Raw genomic sequence first — 14,479 nt, forward strand, 5'->3', positions numbered from 1 at the left:
ATGCTGTTTTGCCAGATACATGTCCCGTCGGATGCGCCGCTCTCTCGATCTCGTTAACGAGACTTAACACAGGTTTTTTTTCTGTGCAGACATGGCACTAACTATCTAACTAACACCGTGGGGCGTTATGCCACGTGAATACTCCACACGTTTGCCGCACATTAGGGAGATGGTACTAAGGAACCTACTACTGGAAACCGCCTGAATCTGTGGGAAAGCACTTCCCTCTTTTATTTTTATATTTTTTACAAGTCCTGCATGGCACCATTTACTTCCTGACCTGTGGAACGTGGCATTCCTACCTAGTTTAAAAGTTGATTCCCAACAGAGGTGTGGTCCTTCAGATAGTTGTCCGTAGCACGACTTTACCCCACCTGGCCCTGAACTCTGTCCCCACGCCGTTCCCACAATGAAACCCCCTGTGGGAGTGAAGACAAGCGAGTGATAGGTGGCGTCTGGTCCGGACCACATACTGAGAGATGGACTCCTGGTGAGAGCTGAAATCACCAGTGAACCCTGCTGATCCACCAGGCCAATTGACCCCTGAACTATCACCGACCAGGGGGTGGGAGAAATGAAGGCTGCCTCCGCTGCCAGGAGGGAAATATCTAAATGTGAGCTCATTGTGGCAGTCCACCCCTGTAGAGAGGTGCACCTCAGTCTTCAGATGACTAGGAGAGGGTCCTACTAATTGGGCTGTCTGGGATACCCGCTGTGACTTCATGTTGGGTTGTTTGGACTTTGGTTAGATCATCAGCTGCAAAGCTGGAAGACCTTATGCCACTGCCATTTTTACATTACAGCATTAGTCAGCACACAAAACTTCAGAAAGACTAATTTCAAGTGAATACACTCATAAAACTGAAGTCTTAAGTTCAGTCTCCTCAATCTTGGCGACAGGTCAAAGATAAAAGCAGCAGTGATGATATCTAAATGGGACTGAAATAAACAACAGGACAGTGGTTCTATTATAGTCTAGTAGTGCAATGTTCTTCCTAATCTAGTCACAAGGCCTGCTCAAATGACTGCGGGATTTGTTTGCTTTCACAAGTTTACACTTTCCGGGAACACACAGCACTTTGTTCGATGATGTACGGAACCACCAAATTTTCAAAAACGAATGTGTTTCGATGGACATACAAAATGTGAAAAACGAATTGATTAAAAGAACCAGATGAGACAACTGTCCTCTTTGCTTCCCTTAGTTTTTTTTATTGGCACAGGACAACCTTCTGTAGACTTCAATAACACAAACCATAGCATTAAAGCAGTATACATGTTATAAGGAAGGCTTATAGGGAAGATGATCATATAAAACCTGGAGAAGGGTTAACAGGGTTTACATGACAAAACACAGGCTTTACCAAAATTAAGAAAGTCAACGACTATTTTGTTGTGCAAACTCTGTGATTAAATCCAAGATATACACACACAAGTATGTGGACATCCTTTAAAATGAGTGGATTTGGCTATTTCGGCCACACCCGTTGCTGACAGGTGTATAAAATCGAGCACAGTCATGCAATCTCCATAGACAAACATTGACAGTAGAATGGCCTTCCTGAAGAGCTCAGAGACTTTCAATGTGGTACCGTCAAAGGATGACACCTTTCCAACATGCTAGTGCTGCCCCGGTGAACTGTAAGTGCTGTTATTGTGAAGTGGAAGTGTATCAGCAACAACGGCTCAACCACAAAGTGGCAGGCCACACAAGCTCACAAAACAAGACCGCCGAGTGCTGAAGCACATACAAATCGTCTGTCCTCGGATACAACACTCACCACTGAGTTCCAAACGGACTCTGGAAGCAACGTCAGCACTAGAACTGTTCGTCTGGAGCTTAATGAAATGGGTTTCCATGCGCAATCCCAAGTGTCGGCTGGAGTGGTGTAAAGCTCACCGCCATTGGACTCTGGAGCAGTGAAAAAGCGTTCTCTGAAGTGATGAATCACACTTCACCATCTGGGAGACCGATGGATGAATCTGGGTTTGGCGGATGCCAGGAGAACGCTACCTGCCCCAATGCATAGTGCCAACTGTAAAGTTTGGTGGAGGAGGTATAATGGTCCGGGGCTGTTTTTCATGGTCCGGGCCCCTTAGTTCCAGTGAAGAGGAATCTTAATGCTACAGCATACAATTACATTCTAGCTTTGTGGCAACAGTTTGGGAAAGGCCCTTTTGTGTTTCAGCATGACAATAACCCCATGCACAAAGGGAGGTCCATAAAGAAATGGTTTGTCGAGATCGATGTGGAAGAACTTGACTGGTCTGCACAGAACCCTGACCTCAACTCCATCGAACACCTTTGGGATGAATTGGAACAACTGTGAACCAGGCCTAATCGCACAACATCAGTGCCCGACCTCACCAATGCTCTTGTGGCTGAATGGAAGCAAGTCCCCACAGTAATGTTTCAACATCTAGTGGAAAGCCTTCCCAGAAGAGTGGAGGCTGTTATAGCAGCAAAAGGGGAACCAACTCCATATCAATGCCTATGATTTTGGAATGAGACGTTCGACAAGCGGGTGTCCACATACTTTTGATCATGTAGTGTATATTAGCTGTGATTTTCACTGCTGACAGAGCTAATGGCTAAATCCAGTCTGCTTGTGTGAGTGGTTTGAGTGTGTTTTGTCGCTCGGATGTTGTCACAAAAGGATTTCCCGCCCCCTGGTAAGAGGGTGAAATGACAATGCGTGGCTGTCACCCAGGGCTCTGACGTTGGACAGAGGCGCACTGGAGCCTCTATGGCAGCTGGTAGTCTGCCCTCTGCCCCCTCAGCGTCAACACACGGACCGATTCGAGTGACTGAGCTAGAGGCTGCTGCCCACACTGCTGGTGGAACAGCAGAGGCAGCAGCTTGAGAAACAAGACTAAATTCATGAGGGCGGAAAGTTGATAGTGGACTGGACAACTGTGGAGGATGATGATTACATAGCTGAACACACAGTTGGGCGGACTGGACATATTTAGTTTTGTTTGAGGAAAATGTTAATACATTGAAAACGCAATAGCAGGGATTTCTTTAAATTGGACATAGCAAAGGAATAAGTCAATTGTAATTTTTAATAATACTTTATCACGTTCAAGGCTCAGGTTAGGAGAGAGGCATCAGTAAGAATGTTCTCAGGCCGTTTCAGACTATCCCTGCACATTGACCCTGACGACTACAGTCAAAACACAGACTCCCAACAACCAACTCACACAAAAACAAACCATCCATCTCTTTGTGATCATTTCTCCATTGCATGTGTTATTCGCCTGGGGTTTTAGAGGGAAAAATAACCACATGTCTCCAAGGCAAAGGAGGGAGGGGGCCACAGTGGTGTTAGGTAGGTTGAGACGTCAGCACACGCCTGTGTACTCCTCACGCCGGCCCTCGGCCATCCTGGCAGCCAGCCTAAGACCTCAGTGGTGGCCGCTGGTGTACACTCTGTTCCTCAGGACCAACACTGGGGGTAGGTGGTGCCGGACACCGGTGTGGTGCTGCACGTGGTCAAACCACCGCGTCACATTCATGTGCTTCTCCTTCTCCTGGACGGCCAGGTCCACCTGGGAGAGAGGGGGAGACATTCCTTGTTTCCACTGATGCTCCAAACTACGCTGTACAAATCTGCCATTGTTTCATTTAAATGGGTGGTCCCGTCTGTGCTCTTTAAAAAGGTCCTTTATATGAAATAGTGTTTGTTACAGGTGTGTAGCTTTCAAAATTAGAATACTTAGCAAGGGCAAATTAAACACTGTTAGCAGAGATGGAGATCTGCACACTGTCCAAAAAGTGGACCAATACACTTCTTGGAAAGTGTTCGGGTCGCCATCTCTCCTAACAGTATTTCCATTTGCCATTGCTAAAAGGTTGAGAATGACGCTACTGTGACACTACAAGGCAGCAAGGAAAGAAAATGTATAGCAATGTTTTGAACCACCATTATTTTGCAAATGCATCTTGCTGGCTAGCTAGCTAATACCCAAACTAACGCAGCAACTCTGCTTGTTACTAACTCACATCTCTTTCCCCAAAAAACAAGTCATTGTTTAGCTGAACACAATAATAATGCCTTACTAAACCTATTAGAACCTATTAGACCATCCTATTTCAGGTTCATTGTGAGGCTGCCCAAACCTGGTCTTAGCTAGCTATACCGTCCCTGAAACAGAGTCTAGAATCATACCAGTTGGATTCAGTAGCTACGATAGCCCTCCCATGACTGTACATCTAACAAATACAATGAGGACCTAGACTGCTGAGTGACCTCTGTCCTGAGGTTAACCGCCATGATAAAAAACAAAATTGACTCCCTTGTGTCAAGGATCCATCTCCGCCACAACCGCTGACATTTCTCAACATGTGATCCCGTCTCTCTCCGTCAGCCTCCGGGGCCGACAAACTTCTTCCTTGGCCTCTTTGGGCCTCTTTTTAATTTTTGGGGGCTTGTGTCAAGTTCTCTGTCCCATGTCCTTTAACCGTATGACTCTTAATTGTGAGCTCCGTTTGACAAACCGCCTTTTAATTTCAACTCTGAAGTCGGCTCTGTTTGGTTATTGGACGCTAGACTTACGATGATGTGATGGATTCCGTAGTACATGAGTGTGTCGGCGAGTGTGAACTCATTTCCTGCCAGGTAAACCTTGTCTTCTAGATAGCTGTTGAGGTCCTGCATGAGAAAATAAATAAAATAAAAATTTCATCATTAAGTTCATCAGAATTGCTTGATTAGAAAAAAAAAAGAAGAAGAAGAATTTCACAGATCCTCAATAGAGACAAACACCTATAAACATCTTGAACACTGCAGGTCACATAATTACTACAATGTAACTCATGACATTAACTTAGTATTTCTTTATCATAATCACCTAATTAGACATTAGATTCAATAAAAACCAACAAAGTTCATCAACCACATAACATGTATTTGAACAGTAAAAGCAGGAGTGAGAACTTCCCGACACGTCTCAATAACAATACTTTCCCAGCGTGATAGGTGTGATAATGACATATACACAGTAAAAGACAAAATATCCAAATACACTTCTTCAATAGTCAAGAGAGTTGAAATATAAGACGAAAGCTGTGGCCGGTAGAGCCAACTCAGGCCTGAGATTTATTGAACCTATATATCTGGGACGTACGGGTGGAGAGCTCGGTATCTGTACATGAACAATGCACAACCCGAGGGGGAATATCAGCCTGCCGTGGCATGCCATCCCCACAACTCTGGCCACTCCGGCTAGCGCAGGTGCATTACAAGTGGCTCACTCCTTTCCCGACTTACACGGGCGCCTGCAAATCTAATGAACCTTCCCCAAACCCAGGCTGTGGATGGGCTGAGCAAGGAGGCTGTGTGTGTGTGGTTATGCAGGTCCCAAGGGATGGGACCATCTTTAGCACTTACACTGCACATACAGCGTCTTGAGGGCTAATGGAGTTATTGTGCAGTGTATGCTGCCAAGCAAGGCATGAAGACAGACTCCTCCGCCACAATCAGATCCCTGCCTTCCCTACAGCTGGAGGCGCAGGCAGACAAGAGACTACCCCCCACCCCCATCACCCCCACATGGACATCAGAACCTGGGCTCTGCTCCTCCACCCTAACCACATTCTGCCCGAGAGTTCTGATATCGCTGCAGTCGCTGGGGCCACTAGACCTCCCTGGGGCCACAAGACCTCCCTGCTGCTGAAAGGCTGTGGGTTACAGCACCATGACCATATCTGCCATAGTGATGAAAGGGAAAACAGTCCCAATGGTAGAAACAAACAGCATCATGTTTTCACCTAGAGTAGCATTCCTTAGTTTTTTTTGTTGCAAACTATCCACACTGTCAGTCTGGCCAACTTTACATAAAGTCGTTTTTTTATAGGACGATAGGAGTTTAGTCTAATTCGTGTTCTTTTTTTAACATACAAAATCAGGTACCATAGTAACGCCATACCAGCACCGTGGTATCGCCAGGCACCATAGTATCGCCATACCGGCACCGTGGTATCGCCAGGCACCGTAGTAACGCAATACCGGCACCGTGGTATCGCCAGGCACCATAGTATCGCCATAGCGGCACCGTGGTATCGCCAGGCACCGTAGTAACGCCATACCGGCACTGTAGTATCACAATACCGTACCGTAGTATCAGAGTAACTATTGAAATCAGATCTAACATTATGCACAATCAGATAAACTAAAACGTGTGACACACACGCAGGAGGATTTAAAAATGGCGAGAGGCGCCTGTCCAGCCAATCGATGGCTTCATATCTCTTTCACGCTGTCGACAGCCACAGCGGCCCCCATTAAAGACTTTTACTGTTGTCCACTGCTTTGCCTGTCTCGGCCATGTCACTGAAGGGCCATACATCAGTCTTGATTCATGTCGCCTCGCATTAATGAGCCACACACACTGTCAGTCTGGCCCCTGCTGGCAGAAGATTGGAGAGTTTTGCTCAGGGGCTTCTCCAAGGTCCTGTTAGACCCTCTCCGTACACAGCTCACCAAGCCCCTCTATCCCACAAGGGTAGAAGGGACTTCTCATGAAAAACAGTGGGTAGTGGTACACATTTTCCTTTGACAAGAGACTACAATAAAACTGACTAACTTGCAAGAGGAAGATATTTAAAATGTTTTGACTTTCTAATACTGAAGAATCTTCACTATTGTTTCTGGGTCTCTACCTTCAGTATGGTCTTGATATTGTCTTTGTGGCATCCATCCACTTTGGTGAGCCTGTACTCCAGCCACTGGTGCACTACAGCCTTGTGTTCTGCTGACCCACCCAGTAACTCCGGCCGTTTGGCCTCTTGGACCAGGTGAGTGGCGATGGTCACCAAGCCGACCAGAGCTGGGCCATTATTACTGTGGAGCACGGGTACCTGGGTGGGAGAGAAAAATAATGTGTGTGCATTACACATTTAAAAAAAATGTATACCTTTATTTAACTAGGCAAGTCAGTTAAGAACAAATTCGTATTTACAATGACGGCCTACAAAAAGGCCTCCTGCGGGGACGGGGGATTAAAAATGTAATAGGACAAAACACACATCACGACAAGCGAGACACCACGACGCTACATAAGAGACCTAATACAATAACATAACATGGTAGCAACAAAACAACAAAACATGACAGCAGCACAAAACATTGTACAAACATTATTGGGCACAATAAGAGCCTGATAGGAATTATGGGCACATGAAATAAAACGACCACCCTGTAACTACTTGTCAACATCCTGTTAGAGACACTATTTAAGCGCTAGTTGCATACTTGCTCAAGTCATTTGTATAGCTGGCTAGCTTCCTAAACAACAACACACGCACTGTCACTACCCCATGTGTACAGTATGTCTGTTTGTTTCTAGCATTGCAATGAAGGCTGTTGAGGCAGAACTAGTACTGCACACTCACTGAAATTAGCTATAGTACGTGTAGTAGTAGCAGCAAGATATGTTGACAATCCAATATGCAATTCACATGGCATGTAACGTTAGCTAGTTAACGTCAGCTATCTGGCCAGACAGCAAATTCATTCAATGTTAGCTTAACGTTAACTGGCTAATGACAACACCTTTTTATCTGAAACAATGATTATTACACATCTTTGTTCCTAAGTGACCTGCCTTCGCTAAAAATAGAAGATAAAATAGTTGCTAAAGTTACGGACATTATCTTGTTAGCTAGCTAACGTTAGCTTTTCTAAGGACAGTAGAGTAGCATGTGCAGGCTACTCTTTTTAACCTACTGTTCATGTGGTAAGGTCTATAATACTTGGCACATATAGATAACTGTGACCGCAACCATTAGATGGCAAATTCACCTTCTTGTCTCCCTGAGTACTGTATTTGTTAGGCTTTTTCAATCCTAAAGATTTTTCCAGCGATGACAGCTCTCTCAACGCCATCATTGCGATATGTCTGCTGGGCAATGGGATGGCAACACGATTGGTCGAGATTAGTCATTGACGCCCACTAGACTCAAATGGACAACAAATTCAGCCAATGGTGACATGAAAAGTGGTTTTTATTTCGTTTCATTACATTGTCTTTTTAGCCCTGCTAGCTTTTAGGTTACATTGCATCAGATCAGATCAATAACTTTAATGACCAGTTGAAACAATTATACTATAAAATAGTATAGGTCTAATTTCTCCCTGAATATTTTGTTACAGAATATTTTAAAACATATTTAAAACACACTTACATGTTCATTGTAGGCTACACATACATTATCAAATTGAGAATGTTTAATTGTTTAATTCAAATATCAAAAATTATATGTTTCTTGATTAATAAAAAACAATATTTCAGGAGAATAAAATAGCAAAAAAAAGAGAACCCACTGAGGCACATTAAAGAGAAGTTTTGATTGTTGGAAGGATAGCTCGTGTTCACAAATCACACGGTATTTGGTTAATAATATAAGGTATACTGTTAACTGAGGAGTTTTAATGAATTAAAAGTGTATTTTGTAATGGATGTGCATGTTATCCTACAGAAAATACTTGTCTCATTTTAATTCACCAAGCCTGATCAATGATCCTTTTCATGCCAACCCAAGCCAGCACGGCATAGATATTTTCTTTACACATGGCACTATACAGCATGTCTTGGCTCCATTTTATGATCAAACTGTAATCAATCAAATGTATTTTATAAAGCCCTTTTTACATCAGCAGTTGTCTCAAAGTGCTTTACAGACACCAAGCCTAAAACCCTAAAGAGCAAACCATGCAGACGTAGAAGCACAGGCAGACGGGGCAGAGGGCAGAGACTTCTGATGTCATAGAACCAATGTGTTAACAATATTCTTATTATGTCATGATAATATTATAGGCTAAAGGGGTGCCTCGATTTGTTACGGGAGTGCTCTGCACTTTCGGCCACTCCCCTAAATCAAAAGTTTCCTACAGCTGAATCTATAATTCTGTCACGTTCTGACCTTAGTTCCTTTTTTATGTCTTTGTGTTAGGTTGGTCAGGGCGTGAGTTGGGGTGGGTAGTCTATGTTCTTTTTTCTATGTTATTGTATTTCTGTGTTTGGCCTGGTATGGTTCTCAATCAGAGGCAGCTGTCGATCATTGTCTCTGATTGAGAATCATACTTAGGTAGCCTGTTTTCCCCATTTTGGTTGTGGGTGTTTATTTCTGCTTTAGTGTCTGTTCACCTTGCAGAACTGTTTCGTTTTCTCCTCGTTGTTATTTTGTGTAGTGTTCAGTTGTCTATTAAATTATGTCGAACACTTACCACGCTGCATTTTGGTCCTCTTCTCCTTCGACAGACGAGAATCGTTCCAAATTCAAACCCTTCCTACAGCTGAATCTACCATTCAAACCCTTCCTACAGCTGAATCTGTAATTCAAACCCTTTCTACAGCTGAATCTGTAATTCCAACCCTTCCTACAGCTGAATCTGTAATTCAAACCCGTCCTACAGCTGAATCTACCATTCAAACCCGTCCTACAGCTGAATCTGTAATTCAAACCCTTCCTACAGCTGAATCTGTAATTCAAACCCGTCCTACAGCTGAATCTACCATTCAAACCCGTCCTACAGCTGAATCTGTAATTCATACCCTTCCTACAGCTGAATCTGTAATTGAAACCCTTCCTACAGCTGAATCTGTACTTCAAACCCGTCCTACAGCTGAATCTGTAATTCAAACCCTTCCTACAGCTGAATCTGTAATTCCAACCCTTCCTACAGCTGAATCTGTAATTCAAACACATCCTACAGCTGAATCTACCATTCAAACCCTTTCTACAGCTGAATCTACCAAAACATGGGAAATATACAGGGGCCAACATTTTATAGTAACATGCTTGTTTCCTCAATGCGTTGTATGAGATTTGTGTAAAATTAAATCAAAATGACAGTGAAGGTCTAGTTTCCCTAAGTCCTGCAGCAAGTTTGCCCCCATGTCTCCTGGCATGTCTGTCTCACAGTGTCTCCTTGCTCTGCCGTTGTGTGTCATGTCTGTTTCGATTTGTTCGGTCCCCTTATGACTCGTCCATAATGAAATGTCGGATGTCAATCAAACTCTGCTTATTAACTCTATGAGGGCCAGGTGTGTGTATGACATTATAGGAAGTGACTGTTGCGCTGAGGTGTCGCATGCTACAACTTCCCGTCAGTCACCTCCCTGGTTGTCACACGTATCTGAATATCCAGGTTGAAGTAACGTGGAGGGCAGTTACTCTAAGCAGGAAAAAAGAATAAGCTACAGCGTGTGGTAGAACTCTACCATTTCCCCACACGGCACGTTATGCATCACAATAACATGAAATCGAATTGATCAGATAGTACACTGATGAACCCCTTTAAGCCTTCCCCAGGTCGTTTCTGTAAATGAGAATGTGTTCTGATTCAATTTATCAGGTTACAGCAAAATAAAGGTTGAATAAAAACAATATTCCAATATAAATAAACCCAATATGCAGTGTCACGTAAAACGTCAGGGCTATAATATTGAATCTCATTCTTCATCTAGTTGTAGCAGAATCATTCGAGGGCCTCTTTGTGATTGGTTCGAGTGCAAATAGGGCCTTGGATGGACCATTCTTGTTGATGTTTATTACGTTGTACACATCCTCACCGTATCCTGTCCCCATCACTACATGTGCACTTCATCTTCTATTGCAAACGTTCTTTTTAGAACTAATTTGGAGAAAAAAGCTGTCCCAGGATGCAAATTAGTTATACATGATTAGATGCCACAGAACAAGGTATGATATAAAAAAAGAAAACATGTTTTGTGCATTTGTTTGTGCATTGCAGAATGTCGTACACTTTTATCCCAGTAAGGATTTCCTAAATGCATGCCTGCAGCGTTAAAGTGCACCTCCTTCACCCAAATGCCTTGGAGCTGCCACATCCTGTATGTAAACAGATGTGTTGAGGACAACGATCTCCAGTTGCCGGGAATGATCCATAGCCCATGGGAGTATTTCTTATGCCGATTGTGATACATAATCCCGGGTCACATTAGTAAGAGAATACACTGTGGGGTCACCCATACAGCCGTGGGGCTTCCAGGGGCTTCCGCGTACCTCAATCGTGATATCTCTTCGCCCATTACACTGATTTGTCTGGCTTGGATGTAGGGCCTATGCAGAGCTGTCTCCCCCGCTACTTCTCATGACCTGTAAGGTTATTGTCTGGATATTTAAATCTACAGATGCACAAGATGGAGGGGGATAGTTCGTGAGCAGAGACATGCATGTTGTCAGCACGGATTGTTGAAATTGCGTATTGGCTCCGATTGCCGGGCTGGAACGAACATGGGCCCAGACACGGGGCGGCTGTGTGACAATTTGAGAAAAGCCTGAGATGGATGGAGATAGACATGGATTGAAATCCTACCCCAGCATCCTCTCTGTCTCACATCTCCCCAACACCAGAGACAAGACAGCTTTCAGCTTTCACAAAGGATTGGTGGATGAACAAACCTGGTACGTAACATTTCTGTGTATCAGTGTTGGCCTTGTTGTAATAGAAGCAAAAGATTGTGAGGAGGCTTCAGAAAATATTCAATGTTTTTAAGAGCAGATACAGGCAAAACTCTGTAAATCTTATAGCCCTCTGAAAGGGCCATAAGCTCAGACTGTGACAGATTTCAAACCTTTAATAGCCTCTAAAAGTGACAATCTTTCAGTGTACACATGTACCCTGCTGGCTCTAGCAGTGGAAGTACTGAAGAGAGTCACAACACCAGTGCTCCAGGCCTGCCTTGGGGTCTCTGTAAGGAACTGACAAACCAGCCTTCCGCGCACAGCAAGAACACGACCCCTCCCTCACATGTCCAAGACACACACACACACACACACACACACACACACACACACACACACACACACACATTGAGGGTGGTGGTAGATGAGAGGACGACATGATGGAACAAGGATATTTTCGTGGCATTTCTAGACTTTCCGTTAACACTTGTGATCAGCATTGGTACAACCAGGGAGGAGTTTGAGCAAGTAGAAAGACAGTTTGTCCGTCTCCTTGCTGCCATGCCAACCAGACGCTGGGGGACACAGTACCAGCTCATAGTACCATCCCAGAGAGCTTCCAACAACAGTCAGTTAGGACTATTAATTACTATTCTGATTTCTCTAACCCTCAGCCATGTCCCCTCAGAAAAATAAACCTCAGTGGAGGATTTTGATCATTATAGCTTCTGAAAACTCAGATTGCCTTTAATGAAGTTGCCCATTGGCCATGCAGGTTCTCTCTCCGTGATTCAGACAGATTATTGGTGGGAACTATTGCGGTTGTGCTCTCGCTATGCCCCTGAGGATGATAACAGAGACTCCCATGTAGAGTTTTGGAGAATGTGCAATACACATGGACTTCAAAAATACACAGACACACACTTATGCACACCTATGTGGATATGTAAGTTACACACACACACACCAGCGCAAGCGCGCACGCACACGCACGCACGCACACACACACACACACACACACACACACACACACACACACACACACACACACACACACACACACACACACACACACACACACACACACACACACACACACACACACACACACACACACACACACACACACACACACACACACACACAGCATCTGACCTGTGTTGTGTACAGCTTAGCGAGGCTCTCTGTTGTTGTATTCAATGTTTCTTTCAGCCAGCAGGGAGCACTGTGGTTCTTTAAAAAAAGACTGAGAGGCCCTCCATGATCAAACACAGATATGGCCGTTCTTTGAAGCCAACGCTTAATCAAGTCCATCAGAGAAAATAGCTGTTGTGTGACTGTTGATGGTGCAGCAACACACACCGGAACATTCTAATCATAATGGCCGACACAATTATCAGACACAAACCAGTTGTATTTGATAAAAAATTATTGTTCAGAAAAGCCATTTCACATTGTCTCACGTTCCTGGTTAGGAATTTCTGGACAGACAGTTTTGTACTGATCTTCTACAAGTGTGACTGATCTCAATATCTCTGTCTTCCTCATGGTGGGGCTGGCTTCTCATTGTGTTTACAGTACCATACACATTGCTATGTTTTAGTAGAATACTGTACATTGTGTTTACAGTACCATACACATTACTATGTTTTAGTAGAATACTGTACACTACATGACCAAAAGTATGTGGACACCGGCTCATTGTACATGTCATTCCAAAATCATGGGCATTAAGACGGAGCTAATCCCCCCTTTGCTGCTATAACAGCCTCGTCTCTTCTGGGAAGACTTTCCACTAGATGTTGGAACATTGCTTAGGGGACTTGCTTTCATTCAGCCACAAGAGCATTGGTGAGGTCGGGCACTGATGTTGGGTGATTAGGCCTGGCTCGCAGTCGGGGGTTCCAATTCATCCCAAAAGTGTTCGATGGGGTTGAGGTCAGGGCTCTGTGCAGGCCAGTAAAGTTCTTCCACACCAATCTCGACAAACCATTTCTGTATTGAACAAATTTTGTGCATGGGGCATAGTCATGCTGAAACAGGAAAGTGCCTTACCCAAACTGTTGCCACAAAGTTGAAAGCACAGAATCGTCTAGAATGTCATTGTATGCTGTAGTGTTAAGATTTCCCTTCACTGGAAATAAGGGACCTAGCCTGAACCATGAAAAACAACCGCAGACCATTATTCCTCCTGCACCCAACTTTACAGTGTGCACTATGGATTGGGGCAGGTAGTTTTCTCCTGGCATCCGCCAAACCCTGATTAGTCCGTCGCACTGCCAGATGATGAAGTATGATTCATCACTCCTGAGAACGTGTTTCCACTGCTCCAGAGTCCAATGGCGGCGAGCTTTACACCACTCCAGGCTAGGCTTGGCATTGCACATGGTGATCTTAGGCTTGTGTGCAGCTGCTCGGCCATGAAAATCCATTTCATTAAGCTCCCGACGAACAGTCCTAGTGCTGACGTTGCTTCCAGTGTCCGTTTGGAACTCGGAGGTGAGTGTTGTAACCGAGGACAGACAATTTTTACGTGCTTAAGCACTCGACGGTCTCGTTCTGTGAGCTTGAGTGGCCTACCAATTCGCTCTTGAGCCGTTGTTGCTCCTAGACGCTTCCACTTAACAGTAACAGCACATGCAGTTGCTCTAGCAGGGCAGAAATTTGACAAACTGACTTGTTGGAAAGGTGGCATTCAATGACAGTGCCACATTGAAAGTCACTTAGTTCTTCAGTTAGGTCATTCTACTGCCAACATTTGTCTATGGAGATTGCATGGCTGTGTGCTGTCAGCAACTGGTGTGGCTAAAATAGCCAAATCCACTAATTTGAAGGGGTGTCCAAATACTGCTGTATATATAGTGTACATAGTCATCTATACGGTACTGTAAAAACAATGTTTTATTAGAATGCTGTACATGTTATTGATCACAGTGTCCCTCTCTCTGTTACATATAGGAGTTGGAGGTGAGGCCAGAACCAGCGGACCAGATCATTCTATCCTCTCCATCTATCTTCATGTCTTTAGCCCATTACTTTGATCCA

The 14,479-nt window shown here is 44.3% G+C and overlaps 1 protein-coding gene across 1 annotated transcript; it reads right to left on the reverse strand.

Moving 5' to 3' along the window:
* Positions 1-1,188: 1,188 nt before the first annotated feature.
* LOC129823039 (eukaryotic translation elongation factor 1 epsilon-1-like) lies at positions 1,189-7,924 on the reverse strand. Its single transcript, XM_055881709.1, has 4 exons — positions 7,806-7,924; positions 6,665-6,862; positions 4,560-4,655; positions 1,189-3,552 (listed from the first exon to the last, which is right to left on the reverse strand). The coding sequence occupies exons 1-4, from the start codon at positions 7,890-7,892 to the stop codon at positions 3,409-3,411; spliced, it is 525 nt and encodes a 174-aa protein (XP_055737684.1). The 5' UTR covers positions 7,893-7,924; the 3' UTR covers positions 1,189-3,408.
* Positions 7,925-14,479: the final 6,555 nt, after the last annotated feature.

The sequence above is a fragment of the Salvelinus fontinalis genome, chromosome 25 (assembly GCF_029448725.1).
Source record: "Salvelinus fontinalis isolate EN_2023a chromosome 25, ASM2944872v1, whole genome shotgun sequence".
Taxonomy (NCBI): domain Eukaryota; kingdom Metazoa; phylum Chordata; class Actinopteri; order Salmoniformes; family Salmonidae; genus Salvelinus; species Salvelinus fontinalis.

Excerpts from the sequence above, each read along its gene's own strand:
- LOC129823039 (XM_055881709.1), bottom strand. The coding sequence starts at position 7,892 with ATGATGGCGTTGAGAGAGCTGTCATCGCTGGAAAAATCTTTAGGATTG. Across the intron at positions 6,863-7,805 it reads GTACTCAGGGAGACAAGAAG|GTACCCGTGCTCCACAGTAA; the intron begins GTGAATTTGCCA and ends TCTCCCACCCAG. Across the intron at positions 4,656-6,664 it reads ATATCAAGACCATACTGAAG|GACCTCAACAGCTATCTAGA; the intron begins GTAGAGACCCAG and ends TTTCTCATGCAG.